The 22,744-nt window shown below is 50.1% G+C and overlaps 2 protein-coding genes across 3 annotated transcripts in view; both read right to left on the minus strand.

The window, feature by feature from the left end:
- MARCHF2 (membrane associated ring-CH-type finger 2) overlaps window positions 1-15,775 on the minus strand; it is a 31,799-nt gene extending 16,024 nt beyond the window's left edge. Inside the window, exons 1-2 of one of the 2 annotated variants that reach the window (XM_029963918.1) lie at window positions 15,734-15,775; window positions 3,329-3,548 (exon numbers count right to left, since the gene is read on the minus strand). In XM_029963918.1, coding sequence (XP_029819778.1) covers window positions 3,329-3,504 — 176 coding nt within the window. In that variant the 5' untranslated portion in view covers window positions 3,505-3,548; window positions 15,734-15,775. Of the gene's footprint in view, window positions 1-3,328; window positions 3,549-11,503; window positions 11,642-15,733 lie in introns of those variants that run through there. The other variant, XM_029963917.1, reaches the window with a different exon arrangement.
- Window positions 15,776-18,977: 3,202 nt separating this feature from the next.
- The window catches only part of RAB11B (RAB11B, member RAS oncogene family), an 11,244-nt gene continuing 7,477 nt past the window's right edge, over window positions 18,978-22,744 (minus strand). Inside the window, exon 5 of the mRNA XM_029963889.1 lies at window positions 18,978-20,826. Coding sequence (XP_029819749.1) covers window positions 20,681-20,826 — 146 coding nt within the window. The 3' untranslated portion in view covers window positions 18,978-20,680. The remainder of the gene's footprint in view (window positions 20,827-22,744) is intronic.

Raw genomic sequence — 22,744 nt, forward strand, 5'->3', positions numbered from 1 at the left:
AAACCAGTCTCAGGGGAACCATGGAGGTGCCCAGGACATTTTAGGTCAGTTAAATCAGGAAGCCCTGTTGATGAACACCACAACACCCAAGAAAGCTGGCACATCAGCCTGGCCAGCTCTGCTGGCACAGAATCCACTGCAGCACACATGTCCCACAGCCTCCAGCTCTGCTCACAGTGGGCAGGGGCTGACACCAGACCCAACACCAAGCCTGAAGCACTGATACAAAACCAGAAGACCACAGCAAAGCCAGATGATCCACAGTAGCCAAAGCCACCTGCAGCCACTCCAGAGTCTGGCAATCAGAGCCACATTTATGAGATCACCTACCCACTCTTGGCCCATCTCTGCTCTGCACCCTGGGCTGACAGGAACTGGGTAAGGAACAGCACTATCTAAAGACCCAACTACACTGACCCTGGAAGCTCAGCTCTCCAAGGACACAACATATTTCACAGCAGGCAGCCACTCAAACTAATCTCTCAGCATACAAACCCTCTGCCCATCACAGCACAGGAACTGCCCAGCGTCCCATGGGCACCTCTCCACAGGTCACCAACCACTCAGCCTCCCAGTGGCTGCAGAAATGCCTTGGTGCTTCAGCAACAACCCCTTCTCACCCCTCCTTGGCCACAAGTTTCAAACAAATATCTCTGATCTGCTCTGTTGGGAACTCAGAGCACCAGAGATGCTTATCAAGAGAAGTATCAAACGCATTCGGAGACACTTGCAACCTTCCCTGCAGGAGGCCTGTGCTGCTCATGGCACTCCAACCACCCATCAGTTCCCAAGATGTTCCTCACACCTTCAAATGGCACTACTGACTGTGGACAATTAGTGCTACACCTTCCACTACACCAGGTTGCTTAAAAGTCCCAGCCAGCGAGGCCTGGAACACCGACAGGGACGGGGCATCCCAAGGCACAGGTTTCTCAGCAGCCTCGTGATGAAGATGTTTTGGGCTCCCTGGGAAGCCTCAAATGGCTCTAGACACCAAAGTTCTCTGTTCTCAGCAGTTCAGTACAACTCTTTACCCACCACTGATATCATTTAGGAAGAAAATGTTCCCTGGACCGTGGGAACCAGGCACTCACAGTATCTCACTTTCCAACCAGCCGTTTCTTTCACACAACTGTTCTCTCACATCTGTATCTGCCCAGATTTGTGGGTGGGAGAGAAGCTGAGAAAGGAACATCTTTATTTCTTGAAATCCAGGTGAACAATATCAGCTATCACCTTCTTCCATGTATAGCTGCCAGAACAAAAGCCACACTGAGCTCATCTCACAGTTCACGCTCCACTATTCTGACTTCAAAAGCCCCCACCCGACTGCAGAAGTTTGGGGGATTGCTACACAACAGTAAGAGCAAGCACTTAGCAACCTTCAAAAGCAGCAGGGCCACTTCCATTAGTTGGCACAGAAAGCAAGAGTGAGACATGGAAGCACAGTTCAAGGAAAAGGAGCACACTGGGGGAAAAGGTTGGTGGGACATGAAGGAAAGGGAAGAGCCAGCAAGGAAGTGCACATCAGCTTGCCAAGGGAAAAGCAAGACTCCTCTGTCTTGGTGCACCACAGGACATCTCTACCACTTTTAATGTTTAGCAGGTTTCAACCCACTTGGACCTTTCCCCATATTTAGAGCTGTGAAGCAATGTACACCCACAGCACCATCCCCTTCTCTGTTAAACATCACTGGTGAACCACCAACCATGTCCTCTCCTCCTTTTCACATCCCTTTTATTTAGGGCACTTCCTCAGCCAGGACGATCCCTACAACAGGAGTCTGGGGAGGTGGTGGGAACTCCATCCTCAGAGATCCTGGAAACTGCATCAGAAAAGGCTGAGCATTCTTTCTCTGAAAGGAGCCTGGACCAGATGTCCTACAGAATTGCCTTCCAATTTGAATTATTTGATGATTCTGTAACATTTATTGCCATAAAGTGCTGTACCAGAACCACCAAAGTGCAGCCTGCACACAGAGCCTTAGTGACAGGGACAGACAACCCCTCCGAGCCTCCAGTGCTCTCACGCTCTGTCATTTCCTAAGAAAAGCATCTGTAAGATATTTCATCTGTTCTGTTCCTGTTTGAGAAGTTTCGTATTTCCAGCACATTAATATAACCAATAAACAATCCAGAATGAAAAAATTTGCTGACAGTGGTGTGAAAAAAACCTCTTTATCAGACTTCATTTTCCTTCCTTCCTATCTGGAGGGGGTGGAGGCCCCGTCACCCTCCCACACGATGCACTCTCAGACAGTTTTCCAGCAGGCTGTAGAGACCATATCACTAATCCAACATTCCAGTGTAGCCACAGTGCTCCCAGCTTCTCTGTGCTAAGTGCTGGTGACAAGGAAGGGACTGAAACCCACTATCACCAAAAGGAACAAACTGATCTCCACACAGACACATCAGGAATCCTGTTGGGGTCTTTTAACCTGTGTTCCCAGGCAGTTTTCCCACACAAGCATTACACCTCCACAAGTTCCAAGGGTTTAAAGAACTTCTTGCACAGCCTGTCTGCTGCCAGGGAGCAAGCCCAGTTCCCCTCACGTTTTCACTGGCCTGCTCCAGGTTTGCTGGATGCAGCAGTTATGTTTGCCTCCACTCTCATCCACCTTCCCTGCAGTCACCACTTTCACACCTCATCAACTTCTGGCCAAATTAATTGAAAAAAAATAACAGCTGTCCAGACAGGATTTGTGAACATGAATGTGACAGTCCTCACTAGCTGGACTGAACAGTACTGCCAAGTGTCCTCTGCTCTGGAAGCTGCTCAAAATACATGACAAGAAGTCACATCAGGAGGCGTCTGAACCAGTGAAGCTGCCACGTGTTCCCTGCAGCAACAGCTGGACGTGCAGTTCCTGCAACACAAACACCTTCCCGTCCCTGGGGCTGTAGATCAACACCACACCTTTACTCTGTGGACTTTCCTGGAGCAGGGGCTGTGCTCCACTTCCAGCCTTTCAGTCTTCTCCATGAACAGCCACGCTGCCCTGGGAGCACGGCACCACCTTCACTGCTGTCCTGTGAGGACATGGCAGCGGCACACAGCGAGAGGCCACCCGGGCCACCCCCACCCAGAGCAGCCACAGCTCTGGGGCTTCAGTGAACACACAACTCCCAGTCCACCAGCACTCGGGGCTGTGTGAGCTCCACACGGAGCACAGGCCAGGGAAGCATCCGGCTCACTCAGAGTTAGCCCCCTCAACAAACTCCTCCACAAAACAAGACTCTGCTGCCTCCCTCTACCCCTAGAGCCACCAAAAGAGGGGAAGAGCCCCAGCCATGGCCACGCCAAGCCCTGTCCCTGCAGCAGCCTCACCTCTGGGCGCCCAGCGCCTTGATGACGGTGGAGAGGAGCCGCCCGTCCTTGGCGGTGACCTGGGTGATGTACTGCGGGCGCCCGATGTCCGAGTCCTCCACCGACTTGGCGAGGGCAGCGCTGCCCGGGCAGTCGCACAGGGACCCAGGGAGGTGGCAGCAGTCGCCCGTCGTCATGGCAGCTCCGGGCCCCTCTGTCCCGGGACCGGCACCGGGGAGACCTGCGGGAACGGCACCACGGTCAGAGCCAGCACCCCGCAGAGCCCAGCCCCTCACCACCCTCCTCGGGCTGGCAGCACCCCGGGGCCCCAACAGCCACGGGGCCTGGGAGCCTTCTGTCCCCTTTAATAGGCTTTGCGAGGCTGCCTTGCCATAAAATTAAGACTCCAAATGTTCCACTTACATAACTTAACGATCGGAATTGCAAATTTACCTTTCTCGGAGAGAATTCCTGGCACCCACCCTTCAACCTGATGGAGCCTTTCAAACCAAATGTGCCAACGCAGAGGTGGGGAAGGCGACCAGAAGCCCCATGAGCCTGTGCTGTTCTGGCTAGAGCTGTCCTGAAAACTTATATTCATGCTCTCTGTAAACGCAGCAAAGTTTCACCCGGACAGGTACCCGAACCTGTTTGCATGGCTTGGTTCAGGGAGGCCTTTCTCAGCTGCATTCAGGAGCTTTCTGAGCACTTGAAAGTCCACCCAAGCCCAAAGGGCTCCCCCACCTCATCTTTGATTTTCCTTTTTTAGATTTCCTTACAGAAATGCACACATTTCCACATTGCCTGCGGTCCGTCCCAACAGTGAACGTGTGGGCCTGAGCCTCCCAAAAGCACTGAAAGTGCTCCCCGGGCTCTCTGGGAAGGAAGGGCAGCAGGCCAGCTTGTCCCCTTTCCCTTTCAGACCAACCACGACTTTTACAAGAGCCACATGCAAACAGCAAAGCACACCAGTGTGGTTTTGGCACTTCTGTGATTTACCCAGCAAAGAGAACGCACGGATCAAACAGCAAATGCAAGAATCAGGAAGAAGGTGCAGAGAAAAGCCCAACACAGCAAACCAGGAGCTGGCTGTGATGAGCCACATGTGGACAGGAGAGCTCTCTGCCTTTGAGGGAAGGCAGCAGCTCGCCCAAGCTGCCAGCAACAGCAGAGTTCCTCCCTGGCAGGGGATACCTCACCCCCAAAGACAGGAATGCTCTGCAGATTCAGAAAAATCCCTTTTTCTCCAATTGTCTTTAGCCTGGTCCCTGAGAGGCAGCTGTGCAGAAATAAAGGGCTGGGGTTACAGTGAGTCACAAGCTGAACACAAGCCAACAACATCGTACTGCTGGTAAAACCAAAATCCCTGTGTCTGTAAACAGGACTGCCTTATGTAAGGCAGGCACAGTAATCCCTGTGCGCCAGCACTGCTGGGATCAGAGCTGGAATGCTGTCTCATCCTGGTGGCTGGACTTCAAGAAAGAAATAAATCCACAAAAGAAGTTCAAATGAAAGTAATGAAAAGGATAAAAGGTCTGGGGGGGAGGGGGGGGGGAAGCCTGAAATAAAATAACTCCAATTCCAAAGAAGAAATATGAAAAGAATTAAGTTTGTTAAATTCAGGAGGGGGGGAATCTGCAGTCTCTGTCTCCTGGAGGTAGGAGCAGGCAAACAAACCTTCACCATCCCATCCAAGGAAAGGGTCTTTTGTTTAGAGATGTCTGTGCACAACAGGAGTCAAACGTTCCCATGAAACTACAATTCTGTCAGGTTTAACTAAGCCAAAATCAAACTAAAATAGCTAAAGAAAATAAGGGCTTCTTCCTGGTTGGAGGCTTGGCCACACTACAGAAGAAGAAAACAAAAAGCCAATACAAGAATGTGACCCCTGCAGCCCTGAGCACACTGACTTGGGTAAGCACAAGGGTTTTTTCCCGTCTTGGAAATCAAGAAATTCTCACACAACCAAGGCCTTCATCTGTCAGGATGGCTTCATTCATGTACACATGTTCAAGAGGGAGAGAGCCCTTCAGTGGTGTCTCAGCACCAGATGCCAACTTTGGTAGCACCCCCTCATTTTACAGAATACTTTCTTATTTCTAATCGAAGACTTTCTAATTTCTTTATTAAAACTGCTCTTGATAACTATCTGTAATCCTTCCTCTGCACCTGAACAGGAATAAGCTTGAGCTCGTGGCAGGTCAATCCCCATCCAAACAAATGTGAATCTTTTCATCAACCTAAAAATTAACTTTACAGATTCAGCCTCTCTCTCCACCTGTGCAAAGAGCACACAGGGTTAGAGCCACTTTTCTTATTGCTCTCCTCTTTAAAAAAAAAGGCTACAAACACTCCAACTTTAAGGAGCAAGAACCAAGATGACAAATGCTGTTGGAATGACTTAAGTCAGCTGCTCTACAAGTTAAGGAGTTATTTCAGTTTTAACAGCCTCTTACTGACTCAGGCATGAAAGGATATATGTTTTTAATAAAAAGGTCTGTTCCATTTGTTCGGCCAAAACGTTGTTTATTTCTAAGTGCAGAGGAAAAAGGGTCATTTTGCGTACTGGAATAAAACTGCCCTCACTGCCTGTGTCCTGGGAGTATTTACACTGAGGCTCTTTGTGCTCCACATCTGACAGACACAGGTAGCCCCATGGCCTTGCCCTGGCAGCCCTGCTCAGGCTGGAAGGGAAGGGCCACCCTGCCTTTCTTCAGCAAACACGCGGGTTTCTGTTACAGGTTATTTGGAATCCCAAATTCCTCGTTGGGGTCCATCCCAGGGGAGAACCTGAAGTCACTGCTCTAATACCTGACTCACACCACTCAGTGAATACAAAGGAAAAGCAGCAGGATTTTCATGGACACAGTCAGAGAAGAAGTAACTGAAATCCAGAGGTGACATCTGCAGTGCACTCAGATTCTGGTTCCATCCCCATCCCACAGTGTACAGCCAAGCCAGTCCCCAGCCTGGCTCCCTGAAGGATCAGCTCATCAACACACAGCCTTCCCTCACAGCTGTCAGCAGCTCATCCAACCCAAACCCAACGTTCACAGAATTGTTCAGGCTGGAAAAGCCCTCTCAGATCACCAATCCAACTGTTCCCCCAGCACTGCCAAGGCCACCACTAACCCCTGTCCCCAGGGGCCACATCCACACATCTTTGAAATCCCTCAAGAGATGGCAACTCCACCACTGCCCTGGGCAGCCTGTGCCAGTGCCTGACCACCCTTCCTATGAAGAAATTTTTTCAACCTAAACCTCCCCAGCAGAGCTTGAGATCATTTCCTCTCATCCTGCCACTTGTTAACTGGGAGAAGTTACTGATCCCCACCTGGCTGCACCCTCCTTTCAGGGAGTTTTAGACAGCAAGAAGGTCCCCCCGAGCCTCCTTTTCTGAACCCCCCAGCTCCCTCAGCCACCCCTCATCAGACTTGTGCTCCAGACCTTTCCCAAGCTCCACTTACAGCAGAAATGCCAAAATCCTGGAGAGAGAAACAAGATCCAAACAGCTGGTTTGAACCACACACTGTTTTTTTCTAAGCACCTGGGATTTCTGAGCCCATTCTTTCGGGATACATTTCTTTTTCACATTAAAAAAAAAATAAAAAAGCCTTCAAGACACTGGGTTTATTATCAGTATCTCCTCTGCTGCCACAGTTAGACATGATCAAATAAATCGGAAGTCTCTTCTCAGCAACATTTTGTATCCTCAGCTTCCGAGCAGACCCAGGATATAAAGGGCTGAGTTTGTAAATATTACTCCAACTGAAGAAAAACAAACCCCGTTTGTGGAAAATTGGCTCAGAAGAAGGAGTTCTGCACCAGGACTCCAAAACTCAAACACGTGCAGCGAAACGAGCCAGTTCCTCAAAGAGCAGCTCGTGCTCCATCGCTGCTCCAAGGCAGAGACCAGGGTGCTGCTGTGGGATCCTGCTCCATGGCTCATGTGGAGCAGGGCAGCAAGAGATTCCCCCTCATCAGTCCTCAGGCATTGCAACAACATATATAACCCAGTTTCTATCATCCAAAGGGCAACAGGGGGGCAAAACTCACTCAAAAGACTGCAGAGATCAGGTTGGACCAGCGCCCTCCACCCAGGAGACGTGCCCAGCGGGAACAAGCAGGAGTCAAGGAGCTAAAGGGTCCCCCAGCTCTGTTCTCCGTATTTAGACTTTGCAGATGGATAAAACAGTTATTTCTCCCATACAGGGAAACCACAGCAGATCAGATGAACCCCTGGATCAAAGCCACAGTGGGAGAAGCACAGTCAAGGTGGGAATGACAAGAGGGAAGGCTGCAGTCAGTCAGTGGCAGCAGCGGGGAAGGTGCAGGTCGTGGCTCTGCTCTGCTGCTCCTCACGGCCTGTCCAGTGATGAATATCCCAACCAGTGTAAAGCCCTGGAGCAATTCTGAGGCTTTGACTGGATCCAGAGCAAACTGGAACTAGAACCAGCTCCACCTTCTCCGGGTGCAGTGTGCACACCTCAGCTCCTGGGCAGACCAGCTTCCCCGGACACCTCCACCAAGAAAAACACCCAACGCACCACCCGAGTCTGTTCCTGAGCAACCCATTTCCCTGATTACTGTAAGCAAGGCCTGGCACCTCACCAACAGTGCCACATCAGAGATAAACAAGTTGTGTTGCCAACGTAACCCACCCATCTGTACACAAGGACTTTTTTTTTTTTAATTTATCTCGTGACCCACTGACTGACTGCAGATCAGTGCTCCGACTGCTGCTCACGTGAGCTGATGTTTGATCCTGGCTGCAAGGCCACCCAGACTGCCTTCCAAAGCCCTTTTAGCCAATTTGGGCACACAGACACTGAGTCTTCTCATCATATGGTCCTGCAAATGTCACCAGCAAACCGAAGGTTTTCAGGTGCTAAAGGGCATTTCCAAACATCAGTGCTTTCCTTTTCACCCCAAAAACTGCATTACCCCAAACCCTGAGCCCTACAACCATCTGAACACATCTCGAGGGAGACAAAAAGAATTGCTTTCTCCACACATCTAAGCACCTGCTCCCACACACCCTGTCTCACCCAGCTAAAATGCACATTACACACCTGAGACACTGCCACCAGAGATACAAGAGTGGGATGCTATGAGTGGCCTGAAGTGCTCCCTGTTACTGTTGAAAGGCTGCATAAGTGGATTACTTTAAAGAAAAAAAAACAACAAACAACTAAAAAACCCCAAGAACCCATCCCAAATTGCTGCAGGGCTTTGTTTTCAGTTTTGTTTGTTTAAATACACTCTCTTGCTGAAAGTTGAAAACCACAGCATTATTTTCTTCTTTATTTAAAAGTACACGATTTTATTTATCAGCTGACTCCTCGAAGTTACCCTGCAGGTCTGCTGTGGAACACCTTAAAAGTACCCAGAAAGCCAGCACAGGATCTGACCACACTTGACCCATCAGCAACTCGCCCATTGCCCAGGGCTCATGAAGAAATCTTGTCAGTCCTATGCTCAGAAGTCACCAGAACACAAAGTCCTAAAGTCAGGGTGCAAGGAGCCCTGTTCAGTGAGAAAAGTGAGACAGCATTTTATGGCATATCACCCAACACTTAAAATAAGATCTGATGCCACACAACAGCTTCTAAAGCATTTTAAAATTTGGTAAACAGCACACAGGAAAGCATTTCACTCCCCAGCAGCTCCTCAATTTCCTGCCCTGCCTGCAACATTTGGTTGGCCATTGCAGCTAAAGGAGGTGCTGGAAAAACTTCAGCCTTAACTTGCACTTCAGACAGTGCCAGCAGAGCAATGCTGTGGATCAGAGAGCCAGGGGACAGCCCTGACCATGGGCTCAAAACAAAACAAAGCCCAAAAAAGCACGAGAACAAAACAATCAAGGGACAACATTCTGGGAGCTTGTGAACCTTCTGATAAAGCTTCACACCAGGAACCTCCTCCTACACCTTCAACAGCCAAAGCTCAGGGCTGAGAGAGGTGAAGCCCTGCTGCACCCACAGAGCCTCCCCTGCCTCGCCCCTGGGGCTGAGTTTACAATGCCCATAACATGCTCCCAGTCTAACCCTGTAGCACCCAGGAGGAGGTCACAGGCTTTGAGGATGCAGTGTTTTTGGACTCCTGCATTTGCCACACTTGTACATGGCCACGGCCAGCGACTGGCTCGGCTGCCCCTCCACTGTTCAGTGACACAGCCCAGCACCAGCCTTCACTCACTGGCTGCTGCTGGGGACAAACAATCACAACTTCTCGATCCCCATCCACTATCTAGGCATATTCTAGAAGCTCTCTGAGTCTTGATTATTGTTATGGTCTGATGGTAAATGGGTTTGTTTTCCAGACACAGATGAAGAGACAGTCTTCCATTTTTTTCCAAAGAGACACAGTGCCAGGATCTGACTGCTGTTCCCCATTGGCAAAAAAACACTGCAGCAAGTCTTGGTGATCAATAACTTGTTTTCCAAAGCCTGCATCCATGCACATCCCTCCTCTCCAAAACTCAGCAATATTGGATCGACATCTGCAGTAGCTTCACTTCATCTCCACATCTTGCAGCACTGGAAATGATGGGCTGGCAAAGATCCAGCAGGAGGGACCCCTGATTTTCAAACAAGATCACAGGGATGGGTCTTGTGTGGGCAAAGCAGAGCTGTGACACAACAGGGCTCCTATCACCCCTGAGTTTGGGGTACCTATCATGGTGTTCACCCCACTGTTTTTCAACCCAATTTTCTTCTAGAAGATTGTTGTCTAACATATAACGAAGTTACTCAATATTCAAAAAGAAGCAGGTTCAAACTCACATGCTCAGAAAAAAAATCAGTATAAAAAGGAGAAGTCTAAAGGATGATTTTTTTTCTTGCTGTGCTTGGGGAAGATCAGGCTGTGCATTACAGCTGGAATGCCAAAATGAACAAAGTCATCTCAGATCTTCCAAGGCTCTTTATCTGCCACAAGGCCGTATGAAAGGAAAGTTTACTGCACTTTAATTACCAACATCTGGAAATCCAAACTGCAACACTAGAAGAAAATTCTTTGCAGAGGGTATCTCCAAACGAAATTCAGCCATGTGAATACAAGTTCCATGAGGAAACAACCGAAAACCAGCTGGGATGTGAGAAACACCTGCGGCTCCTCCGAGGATTTCAAAAGTCATCAGCTTTTAGAGGTGAATAGCAGCACAACTCACCACATAATCCAACTACACAGACCCAGCACCCAACTCCTTCTGCATTTTATCACTCTCTTTCTGAAGGGAAAGAAAGATGCATTAGTAAGGTTTGAAAGTTTTATTGAAATCATGAATCAGGGAGGGGGGTGGAATGAGTTATCATGCCCACCAAGCACTGCTTGCAGGGTGCTACCCATCAGTGGGGACAACAGCCAGCCCAGCAGACACAAGCACATCCCTGCCCTGCTGGAGGCACCAGAGCCACGTGGCCTCTCACATCTTTCACCCACATCCTCTACCAAAACAGCAGCAGCACAAAGACACTTCTGCTTCCCAGCGCTATCACTTCAGCGAGCTCCTCTTTAAAGAGAGGCAGCCTCTGCAGCAAGGCCAGAGCTCCCCAGTCCTGCCCAGTCACTTGCCAGGCAGTTTCAGTTTAGTCAGAAGAAATGGATTTTCCAGCTCTGGGTAATCCATCAGGAAACAGAATTTTAGTGCAGCAGTTCCACATGCACCAGATCGAGACTGCAGTGCCCAACACAGCGCTGGATCCATCAGTCCCTCAGAGGGCACGACCCAGGGGGATGCAAAATGTTATTTCAGGATCAGGAATCCCATGTCAGAAAGAACTTGCATTTTCCTCAGTGTTTTCCTCCTGGGTTGTACAAATAACAACACTCTGCTTGGAGAAAAACTGGAGCTGGAGCAAACGGCCAGCACGCAGCAGCCCTGCTCACTGCCTGCTCAGAGCAACCACCCCTTGACACCAGGCAGCACACTCAGCTCCCAACAGGCATCTGATCTGGAGTTTAACTTGACTATTTCTATTTTTCAACCTAGCTATATTACAAATCTCTTCAGCACACCCCCACTTCAAGGAGTTTTCCAGCAAAGGCAGCACCAAAGGCAGCTGTGACCCATCATGCCACTTTGGAGAGCTCCAAAGTGGGCACCAGCTGAGAGCACCCCCATGGTCAGCCAGAGAGGAGGATTCACTGATCCCAGCCAAGTGCACCACTGTCTCCCTTCTGCCCACTCCTTACCGCTACAAGTTCCCTCCTCAATCCTTAAGTGAAACTCCACAACTGGTATCCAGGCTGCAACACTCCAGTTTGCAACGTTTTGCTTAGGCTGCATTTCTACTTCTTCTGGACACAGGCCTTGACTGATTTGTCTGCAGGGAAGTACAAGAAAAACTGGGAGGAAATAAATTAAGAACAGTCTGGAATTGTAGTTTTCCCTCCCACCACTCTCAAATCTAACCCCAAGCAGGTTTCAGCTGAAACAGGACTCAGGCTCTCAAAGCTTTAAAGGAATCAGTGTTAAAGTCAAGACTGCATGAGCTTGGTGCATTCCCCTTTTCGCAGAGAAATGCTTTAGATAGTAGGTTTGATTTGTTTGTACTTATATTTACCAAGCCAATGCTGCTTCTTGCCCCTCGTTCCCTCTTTTTGGGAACAGGAGGGGAACGTTTCCTTCAGTCTATCACTGGTTTCATGACAGCTGATTAAAACTGCAAGAGCAGCTACAGCACCTCTGTCCTTGAGGTTAACCACACATAATCATCTCGGGCTCTATCAGGAATTGAAAAGTTTAGTCATAATTGCTACATAAAACTTGGAAGAAAACTTACAAATGCCTATTTTAATTGAAAACGGGGACAAATGAGATTCCAAACTGTAACACTGCTCGCCTGAGAGAGGCCTGGGTCAAGGAAGGCATTTGCACAGCTGATGGGTAGGAAGAGCTGCAGGTCAGGGCAGCTCCTGTCAGGCTGCTCCCTTCACTGGAGGACACACAGGGATCAGTCCCTGCCTTCAGGACTCTTCTGCACTTCACCACCAGTGCTTAGGGCTCTCCCACCCTGTAACTCACAGTGGGAGAGGCTCATTCCACACCCAGGGAAGGTGCACAAATCCATAAGAAGCGACTTCTCTGCTTTTGCCAGGCAGGACAAGCACCTGAGTGCTCTCCCAAAGCACCTCTCCCAGCAGGGCTGTGTTGCTGATGAGTTGGAGCTGACCTGGTGTAATTACAGCAAACATGGCACAAAGAGCACGACAGCACCTCCTGGGGAATGGGAGCTGCAGTCGGAGCTGGGGAGAGACCCAGCCAGGCCTGGGGAGGTGCTGCTCACGTGCATGACATGAACTGTCTTGGTAAGCCACAAACTGTGCCTCAGCACAGATTTGTTTGTTTTTACCACTGTTGTTTTTACCACTGGAGAAACCTACTGTACACGAACTTCACGGAGACACTCGCCTACCCTTCACGCTGCTTTGGTGCTGTGCTTGTTTCCTTCCCAGAAACGTGCCCCATGGCCTGTCCTGGACCTCACAGACACCGTGAGCTCAGGGGTCACTCTCTGAGATGTGCTCAGGGTGCTTCCACGGGGACAAGTGCCAGCAACAGAGACCGCTCCTCTCTCGTGGGAAGGGTGTGAGCTAAGGGCAGGCAGAAGCATAAGTTAACCAGAGTAAACTGGACTGTGAGGGAGAAGAGACACACCAGTTCAAACTTTAATCTGCAGGGGAAAAAAAAAAACCAGTTTGGAAACGGAAACTCTGCAATCTCCAAATATCCGAAGCTGAGTCAAAGTCAAGAGGGGAAAAAATAAACTCATTCTGTAGTTTATAGTTGAGGATGCCTGATTCCTCCCTTCATCTCCTAAGAAAAGTTCCTGTGTTTGTTAGTGTGAGAAGCCAGGATGTTTTAAACAATAATTAAAAAAGCTCCAAAATGCACATTTTACTTTGTGCCTCTGCCTGCAGAACTACTACAGAGTCACATCCTGAGGACCTCAGGACTAACAGAGTCAGGACTAACAGAGTCTCAGGGCACATACCCAGCCTCAGCTTGCCCAGCTTGTGCTGGATGCATTTTATCTCGATTTTGGTCATGCTGTTCCAAGAAAACTGTACTAACTTCCTCCCAGGGAAAGATCATGTCCGCCACTTGCTTGATGCAGGCCAGCATCAATCACCCAGAAGGGGAAAGGCCCTCTCCCAGCACCCATGGAGGCAAGAACTCTGTCGGAAGCTGCTCACAGTCAGTACATTGTAGTCCTGCTCATCTGCATGGCCCCCTTGGCGTCCGGCGCGGGGTGACCTCACCCTGCAGCCTCCTGCAATCCACAGCCAAAAAAAAAGGAGCAGTCAAACACATCCAAAACAAGGAACATTAGTTCCAATGTCTTTTTTTTTTTTTTCCTGTTTTCACTTAAAAGACTGCCAGTGGTGCTAATTAGCTAACCACGCATAGACAGCCCCGGAGTCACAGCTGGCATTCAGTGCCCGTGGAACACACATTAGGCTCTCACTTGGCTCCTTCCTGTGCCACCTGGTCTGCCCCTGGCAAAGTTAGGACTTCCTTACTGGTGCAGGCTGCCCGAAACACTCCCCAGCACGTGCTTGGGGGTAGTTAGACCTTGTGTCCTCCTCTGGAGTTATTAAATTCACTGTCACAGTGCACGTGACAAAGCGATTTCAGAGTCCCAGCTCCTTTCCCTTCAAGCTTGTTCCTGAGGGGTGACACACCATCACAGCCTCAAATGCACCTGGAAAACAGGGCCCTGCCAGCCTTTCAAACAGCCCCTGCATAATCCTGTGGAGATGTAGAAAAGCGTTCAAACACCTGGAAAGCCAAGACTCAGGTCCAGCTGTTCAAAGGATTACTCTGCACACATGTGAGTGGCAGCCAAGAGGGGCTGGATGTCCCCAGGAGCAGGGGGACAAAGGGGATGGGCCACAGCCATCACAGCTGGACAACCACAGCAGCACCATAGGCACTCTCAACAAGGGCCTGGAAAAAGGCCAAGGAAGTGCTAGAAACTGTGTCAGAGGGGAAGAACACAGAGATAAATGCTTGCTGGAAGGAGAGCGGAGCAAGAGAATGAGAGTCCCAGGGAAAAGGAGGGCTGGTAACAGGAAGGGTTGAGAGAGGGACAGAAACAGTCCCTTGGGGATAAGCAAATAAAGGGCATGGGGTGGGATGAGAAGCACATCCTCACTGACAGATCATCACACACACCAGGGCAGGACAGTCCCATCCCTGGACACTGCAGGGATGGTGCACTGAAAACAAACAAGTGGAACTCTGGATAACCCCGACACTTCCAGTTTGCTACTATCACCCCTGACTTGAGTGACACCCCACCTGCCTGCCTGCAAAATCCCAGCTCTGCACAGCTCCCTCCCGAAGGCTGAGTCACACAGCAGCAGCCTGAACTCTGCTCAGGGCAGGAGCACACACAGCACAGCTGTGTCACCCCACGTGTCACCCCACACCTTGGTGGCACTATTTCTGTGGGTACTGAGTGCACACAGGACCCCCAAGGCCATCGCACAGCTTCTCAGTTTTTAATCTTGGTCTCCCCACCAGATCAAGAACATGCTCATACAACAAGAGCCCCTGTTTGAGATCGTGACAGAAACACCTCCCGTGTGTTTCTGTCACACACTCATCCTCCTGTACACGAGTCACAGGCTCGTCCCTCGGACAAATCCGACAAACCAGCAGTTCTGGCCTCTGTCACAGAGAGCTGGCTCACGAAAACTGTCCTAAGTAAGACAGAGAGACTCAGTTTGCGGAAAGTCCATCACAAACTCTAAGCTCACACCAGGAGGAAGGCAGCTGGTGCCCCAACACACAACTGCAGCAACCTCTTCAGCCGTGCTGTGACACTGAGCCCATTCTCTGGGGAGAGCTCTGTACCAAGCTCCGCAAGGCAGCGCGCCCGTGCACACAGCGCCGGGGTCACAAACGGGCCCCGGAACGCTGCAAAAGCTGAGAAAAAACGGGCAGGGCAGCCCGCCGGCAACGGAACCTTTTCCTGACAAGGGCTTAGACCCGGGGGAAAGGAGCCTGAGGAGCGAACGCCGCTTCCCCGAACCTGCGGCGATGTCCGTGCGCGACACCCCCGGCGCTCCCGGGGGACGGTGCCGGCCTAGCCCGGCCCGGCCCCGCCCCGCCCGAGGGGAAGGGCCGCCGGCTCAGGCGCTCGGCGACCCGGCGCAGCCGGACCGCAGCAGCTGCTCCCGGACAGGGCCCCGAGCCCCTCGCCGCTGCGCTTCCGGCTCCCGAGCACGGGCGGCGTTCACACGCCGGGCACACGGGCGGGCTTGTCAGGGCTCCCGGGCCCCCGGAACAGGCGGCCTGCACGCCTCGGCCCGGGCCTCGCGGGACGCCGCGCGCCGGAGCGGGAGCGGAGCGGAGCAGGTCAGGGCCGCGGTGCCGGCCCGGCCGACCCCGGAGCCCCCCCCCGCCCGGGGTACCTGCGCTCCCGGCCCGCGCCCCTCGCGCGGCGTCCGCCGCCGCCCCAGCGCCGGCTGCGGCGGCCGCCCTGGCCCCGCCCCCTCGCGCCACCGCCAAATCCCGCTCCCGCCGCCCCGAGTGGACGCCACGCCCGGTGAGCGCCCAATGGGCTGCGGGGAACCCGCTGGCGTCGCAACGTGACCCCGGCTGGCAACAGGCGGGGCGGCCAATTGGCGAGCGGCGAACGAGCCCCGCCCCGGGCCGGGGCCCCGCCCTCCCCACCACGAGGGCCACGCCCCCTCGCTAGCGCCCGCCCCGCGCCGAGCCCCTCTCAGCGCCGGGGGACACCGCCCGGCCCCGGCCCCGCCCGCGCCCGCGGAGCCCCCGCAGCCCGGAGCCCCAGAGCCGGAAGCCCCCAGCAGCCCGGAGCCCCCCGAAAGCCCGGAGCCCCCCGAGCCCGGAGCCCCCAGAGCCCGTAGCCCCAGATCCGCCTCCTCCGGCCCCGCGAAGCCCCCAGAAGCCCGGAGCCCCCAGAGCCGCCTCCTCCGGCCCCCGCCGAGCCCCCGGGGGAAGAGCCCTCCGGACCCGGCGCTCGGCCTCTGGAGGTCCGGAATTCCATCCCCACCTTCTTCTTCCACAGCCGTGCCTGGGAACAGAACTTTACGCACACACGGGATGATTTGGCAACCTTTATATCCACAGTACATCATAACCATGCACAAAAATCGAGGGATGTGTGTATTTACAAAGTGAATTGCACTTAACACAGGAACCAGGGATAAAAGTAAATGAAAGGAACCTCTCCTCTGGGTAGCATAAAGGTCCAGTGCTATTTTTAGCCTACGAAGCCTGATAGACAACACTACCGTGCATTATCTGACCAGTGTAAAACAGGAATTGCTGTTACTTATTGAAACAGTGCAGCCCTGCAGACAGTCATTCCACGGGAACGTTCCACAAATCACCATTCCAACTGTATTTCAGAGTCTGCAAGCCAAGAGAATCCACCCTTCAGCCCCAGCTCACTGTGTTTGACTTGAAGGACAGTTAAGTCTTCATCCTCAATTGTCTGATTTTTCTTAGTTGAAATTCAGGCCCCTAACTTTAATACTGTTTGTTTAGGTTTTTATGAAGGAAAGAGGCCTCCCTAAGTGACCGAGTCGCTTCATTGGGATCTTCTTTTCTTCTACAGAGTCCAGAACCTCTAAGCAAGTTCTTCCTTCGTGCTTGGGAGGGAAACAATCACCAAGCCTTGGCAAGCCCCAGCCACAAACAGATCCCACCCACACCCTCTGGAGCAGTACAGAACGCAGAGATCAAAGCACCAAAGAGCAAAAATACCTCCTGCACATTTTTCCAACAGCTTTTGGTAAGTGACTGATTCAAACAAAGGCACAGATCAACCCCTACCATGCCCAGCCAAGAGCTCTGCCCGTTCCCAGTCCTTCCATGCACTGGGGGGTCACAGAACAGCACCTGAACAGGGGCATCTCTGGGATGCACCATCCTTCTGAACTAACCTGTCACAGGGGCAAGAAGGCACTGAAGTGCCTTTTCCTCCTACCAAATGCTGACTGTCTCCGCAGCACACACTAAAATCTCTTTAACAAAGCCTCAAGCAGTCACTTTGCAACTGGATTTTCACAAGTACAGAGCTTTAAAACTTCCCTGTGAACAAACCTTCCTTGCCCCATGCAGGCTCCAACTCTCAGTGGAGATCCCAGACTAACTCACCTGTCTGTAAGCACTGGCTCAGCAGGAAGAGGTCTGATTGATTCAGTCCACCCAAGGAATTCATTTTACCCATTAGCTGTTTGTGTGCTCAGGACCAAATCACTTTTATGTGTGAATTTTGGTCTTCATCCTCCCCATCACTAACAGGAGAGACAGGAGGACACTCCTGCCTAGTTCTGTGTTAAAGGACCTGTTCTAGATACCAGCAGGAGCCTTGGGCTGATGTTTGTGTTACTGACCCAGGGCTTTGTAGTGTTATCTTCCAATAGTTTAAAGGAAAGTCATTCTCAACATCCAAGTAAAGCAAGCAGAGCACACATTCCTTCTTTCACAGGCAGCTTTCCTGTCACCAGGAGTTTTACATAAGCCAAATTCTTCCCTCAAATCCCTTCTGGCAGATGGAAGAGAGATGGAACCTTTTCTCTTTTCCTGACAGTAATACTGAGAGACACAGAGCCAGCAAAGCTGCAGGATGAAGCAGTCCAGGTGAGGTTACATGTAACCAGTCATTTTCACAACAGGAAAACACAGTTGAGGAGTCTGGGCTACTGGAGAGTTTGTCTGAATGTCAGACAGCTCTGCAGCAGTTCCAGCTTCCTCAGGATTCCTCCAAGTCTTCCCCTTGGCAACTCCAGCAATTCCACCACAAGTGGGCTGGGTTGTGGGTGAGTTTCTGAGGATGCACAATGCTTCAGCAGGACACCAGGAACTCCAGATCAAAAGCACTTTCCCTGGGCTGTGCACAGGATGGTGGTTTAACCAGGCAGAACTGGCCCACTATCCTCCTTCCTGTTGGCACTAACAGCCCTGTGCTCAGGGCTAGACATGGACCTTTCACTGGGACTCTGAGGCAAAGTTTAGAGTCTTCCACAATGTCAAAGGCTAAAGAAAATCTCTTAAGAAACAAGGAAGTGACTAAACTGCCTCTCAGCTTCTTACACCAGACCAGTCTGATTCTAGAAACTTCATGTTAAGAACAGGACTTGCAGAGTGAGCACGTTAACACACCACCCTGAACTAATGGGTCTTCTTACCAGCACAATTCCTCCTCATACTATCCAAGTAATTTCTTTATAAAAAGTGTGTTCAAAAATTAAGGAGCTCAGCTCCACTAGTGTCCACTTGTTCTTGAATGAAGTATTTTCAATATTTCAGAATTTTCCATTCTCTCACTGCCAGCTGCCTAAACACTGACTGCATGTTATATCCTGCTCTAGGACCACCAAAAAGGAGACAACCCAACTCCCACCTTCTCTCAACAGAAGTAAATACCAAGTGTTGAAAGTGCTTCCCAAACTAGGACACCCTTGGGACGGAGCACTGTGATGCCTAAAGAGGAATTCATATCCTCATTCAAGGGGACCAGGCTGCAAGAATGCACCCCTTCCCCCTGAATGTATCCTCCAAACAAAGGTGAAGAGTGGAAGTGCCAGGCACCATGTGCATCCTGTGCTGTGAGCTGCAGCCCTCTCAGTGTACACAGTACAAAATTAAAGGCATTGGTCTGGAAATCTTATAAAAGAAAAGCCATCAGAGTTAACCGCCCTTAATTTTATTACGTAACCAGACAGAACAGTTGAGACTGGAATGTCAGATTTCCCCTTCAAGCACAATTCACAGTTTCATATTTGCTTTGTATCAGAAAAGAAATACTGACTCACTAATATGCAGCTGGGATTCATCCAGTGAGGTACAGGCTCAGAACACAGAGCAAAAACTCACTGCAAACGGCTCCACGAGCCCTCAGGGAGCAGCAGATGGTCTCCAGCTCTTCCTTCAGATCATTTCACCCAGGATGTGCCACCAGAACATTCAGCAGATACCGGAGGGGATGCAAGTGTGCAAGAGCCAGTGAGTGATGAAAAGCCATCAGAGAAGATTTGCACAAGCAAGCAAGAGACTGACTACACAGAGTTGTGGTAACATTCTTCCCATTCAGCACAACAAAGAATTAGAGTAGTTAGCCCTGCTGATGACAAATCTGTTACATCAGTGGAGTACAATTGTTTAAGAATTACAGTCTGCAGTTCAGTAAAACAGTAAGAGGAAAACAACAGGTTAGTAGTTATTATGTGAAATCCTAATATGCATTTTACTAGAGGTCAATAGTGAAAGATCATGAAGAGAAAATTCCAGATGCTATGGATCTGCAGAAGTTTTACAAAATGTATAAAGTATCGTGTTTCTCTACAACAACCAAAACCCTTACAAGTGCAGGTATATACGTGACATGAAAATATTGCTTCACTCACTCAAACAGGGGCAGGAGAGATCTAGAGAAAAAGCAGCATGCAAAAAACCCTGGAACTAGAGCAGATCCTGCTTTCAGACACTGACCTACAGTACAAAAGAAGCCTACTCATACAGGTTGCAAAAGGTTTCTGAAATCAATACGCTGGCACTTACTGTACAATAATGTTAACTGATTAACATAAGCTATGAATAAATATTAAGCCACTTCATAAAGCCTGCACAGGCATTCATGGTGGCAGAGAAAGCAATGCAGACATACTTCATTGTTCCCAAATAAAACAAGAATAGAGAAAGATTTCCCAAGCAGGAAACAGTAAACTACACAGCCAGACTAACTGTATTAGGGGTAATTACAGAATAAGTAATGTTATTTTCAACAGCTTTCTTATGTGTGTGCAGCCACTAAAATCCTCACTGTGAGACTTTATCAGGACAGAAAACAGAGCATTTGGTAGGATAGCTAGTTTAATTTCTCCCCCATGTTTACAGAAACACAAGAAAAAAAAATATCTGACTATGGGAGGAAAAAACCTTGTCACCTAAATGTAGTTATTTCTTCAACTGTTAGAGTCAAGTCCCCATGGTTCCTTTCCCAAAAATAAACAACAACTAAAAGAAAAAACAAAAACAAACCCCAAACCACCAAACTCAAAAAAAAAAAAATGCCCAACAAAAACAAAACAAACCCATTTGAGAAGAGTGTTCCATGGGATAATATCCAGCAGCAGATGTTCCAACACAAACATGTCTATCAGATCAGTGACTACATTTCAAGCCCAAAAGTCACCACATGGAAGGGGTTTCAGAGGCAGGGGGGGATGTTAGCCCTACAATTAAAGCTCTAATATGAGAGGGGAGATTCAGGAATGGAGCAAAAGGAGGGAGGGGGGAGTCACTGAATCACAGGAGATAAGAAGTGCACACAAGTTTCTAAATGAAGCACAGACGAAGTGAAGGGCACGAGAGTCATCTGCAGAAGGTCACAGGTTCTGACAGCACTGCAGTTTGTTGGATTTCTGTCCGTCGGTGGTGGGTGGGACGCTGATGTCGACGACGTTGTTGCCGGGAGACTCGTCGTGCGCGGACCGGTCGGCGATTTGCTTCTGCGACACGATGCGGTAGATTTCTGCAGAGAACACAGGGGTTAGAGCCTGCAGGGCACGGCCAGGCTGACCAACAACATGCCAGAACCCAAGAATGAGAAAATGTAACCAGGGAATCTAGTCTGACCAGATGTGATGTGTAACATCTGGCTGGCTTCTCCGGCTCTGGAATGGATAAGCCGGCTCAGTCTGGATAAGTTATTAAGACAACAGTCCTCGCTGTCTTCCACAACAGCACTTCCCATCCTGGTCTTTTTCAATGACTCCATGAACATGGAGATTATTAAAAGGGGGGTTTAAATGAGAAAGGAGCAGGAATGCTCATTTCTAAACAGAGAATCACTTTAGAATCACAGAATCATAGAATCACAGAATCATAGAATCAGCTGGGTTGGAAGGGACCTCCGAGATCATCAAGTCCAACCCTTGATCCAACCCTGCTGTGGTTACTAGGCCATGGCACTGATGCCACATCCAGTCTCTTTTTAAAAATCTCCAGGGACAGAGATTCCACTACTTCCCTGGGCAGCCCATTCCAATGTCTGACCACCCTCTCTGTAAAGAAATTCTTTCTAATATCCAACCTAAACCTCCCCTGGCACAGCTTAGGACCATGCCCTCTTGTCTTACTGATGGTTGCCTGGGAAAAGAGACCAACCCCCACCTGGCTATAACCTCCTTTCAGGAAGTTGTAGAGAGTGAGGGGGTCTCCCCTGAGCCTCCTCTTCTCCAGGCTGAACAGCCCCAGCTCCCTCAGCCTCTCCTCACAGGACTTGTGCTTGAGTCCCTTCCCCAGCCTTGTTGCCCTCCTCTGGACCTGCTCCAGCACCTCAATGTCCTTCCTTTCTTTTTGTTTAAAAAAAGAGGGAAACATACTCTAGAAATGCCAATCACCAGGATGCTGGGAAATGTCCTGCACAGCAGCAGTGACACTTCCCTGCTTCCCCCCTCAGCTCCTGGGAAGCTGCTACCACCAAAGAACAGCAACGCTCCTCTCTGCAACAAATCAGTTTCCCCACTCATAACAGTAAAAAGCCACATGGATCCATAAAATCCCACGCTGATCCAAATTAATTCGTTTGACTCAAATTAGTTTATGCCTGAAAGCACACAGACCCACAAAGCTGCAACCACTGAAGAGAGGCCGTCAGTTTAAAAGCTTTCAGAAACAAACCATTTCAACTTGCATGGTTAGTAGAAATAATGTAAGTTGAAAGGTTTTTAAATTACTTATTTCACTGACTAAAGCCTGTGTTCCAACTTCCCTCCATTGTGAAACAGGAAAAGGGCAAGTACCTCCCTGGAAGTCTGTGGTAAATATTATGGTCACATTCATGCAGCCACAGCCCCAAAACAGCAACACATGGAGCCTTTAGTAAGGATTAAAAATCATGGGGGGCTGTACAGGGATGGTTTGTGGTGGGGTTTTGTTAGGTTTTGTGGTGTTTCTTTTTTAAGAAGCTGCATGTATCTATGTTGTTTGAAATGGAAACCTTTAACCCAAAGCCATTCTCTTTGCCACGGGCTGCCTACAGCTCTTTGCTGAAAGGGATGAGGAGAGCTGTTCAGAGGCAGTCACATCCTCTTTCTTTCCTGCTCAGTGCTGTATTTGAATACAAGCTGTTCTGAGTCATTGCCAAGCCCCCTCTGCTTTGGGGTAGCACCTCTTTGGGGTGTTTTGTGGGTTTTTTCTTCCAGTCTTTAGTGATCTCAAACTAGTGGCCAGTAAGGAAACTCCTGCCCCGCTGTTCCCACCCTCTTCCCTCCTCCAAGTCTGCTGCAGTGGTTCCCAACTCGCTGCTCTACACAGCACATTTTCCCAAGTTTCTTCTCCTCTCTCAGAAGGATGATTCTCCCCCAGGTAAACACTTTAGGAATAGCCTTTTCAGGACTAATCAGTCCTGAACCACACACTACCTGAACTGGACAATCTCAACACTT

This window comes from Manacus vitellinus, unplaced genomic scaffold (genome assembly GCF_001715985.3).
Source record: "Manacus vitellinus isolate BGI_N305 unplaced genomic scaffold, ASM171598v3 scaffold_64_pilon, whole genome shotgun sequence".
In the NCBI taxonomy this organism is placed as follows: Eukaryota; Metazoa; Chordata; class Aves; order Passeriformes; family Pipridae; genus Manacus; species Manacus vitellinus.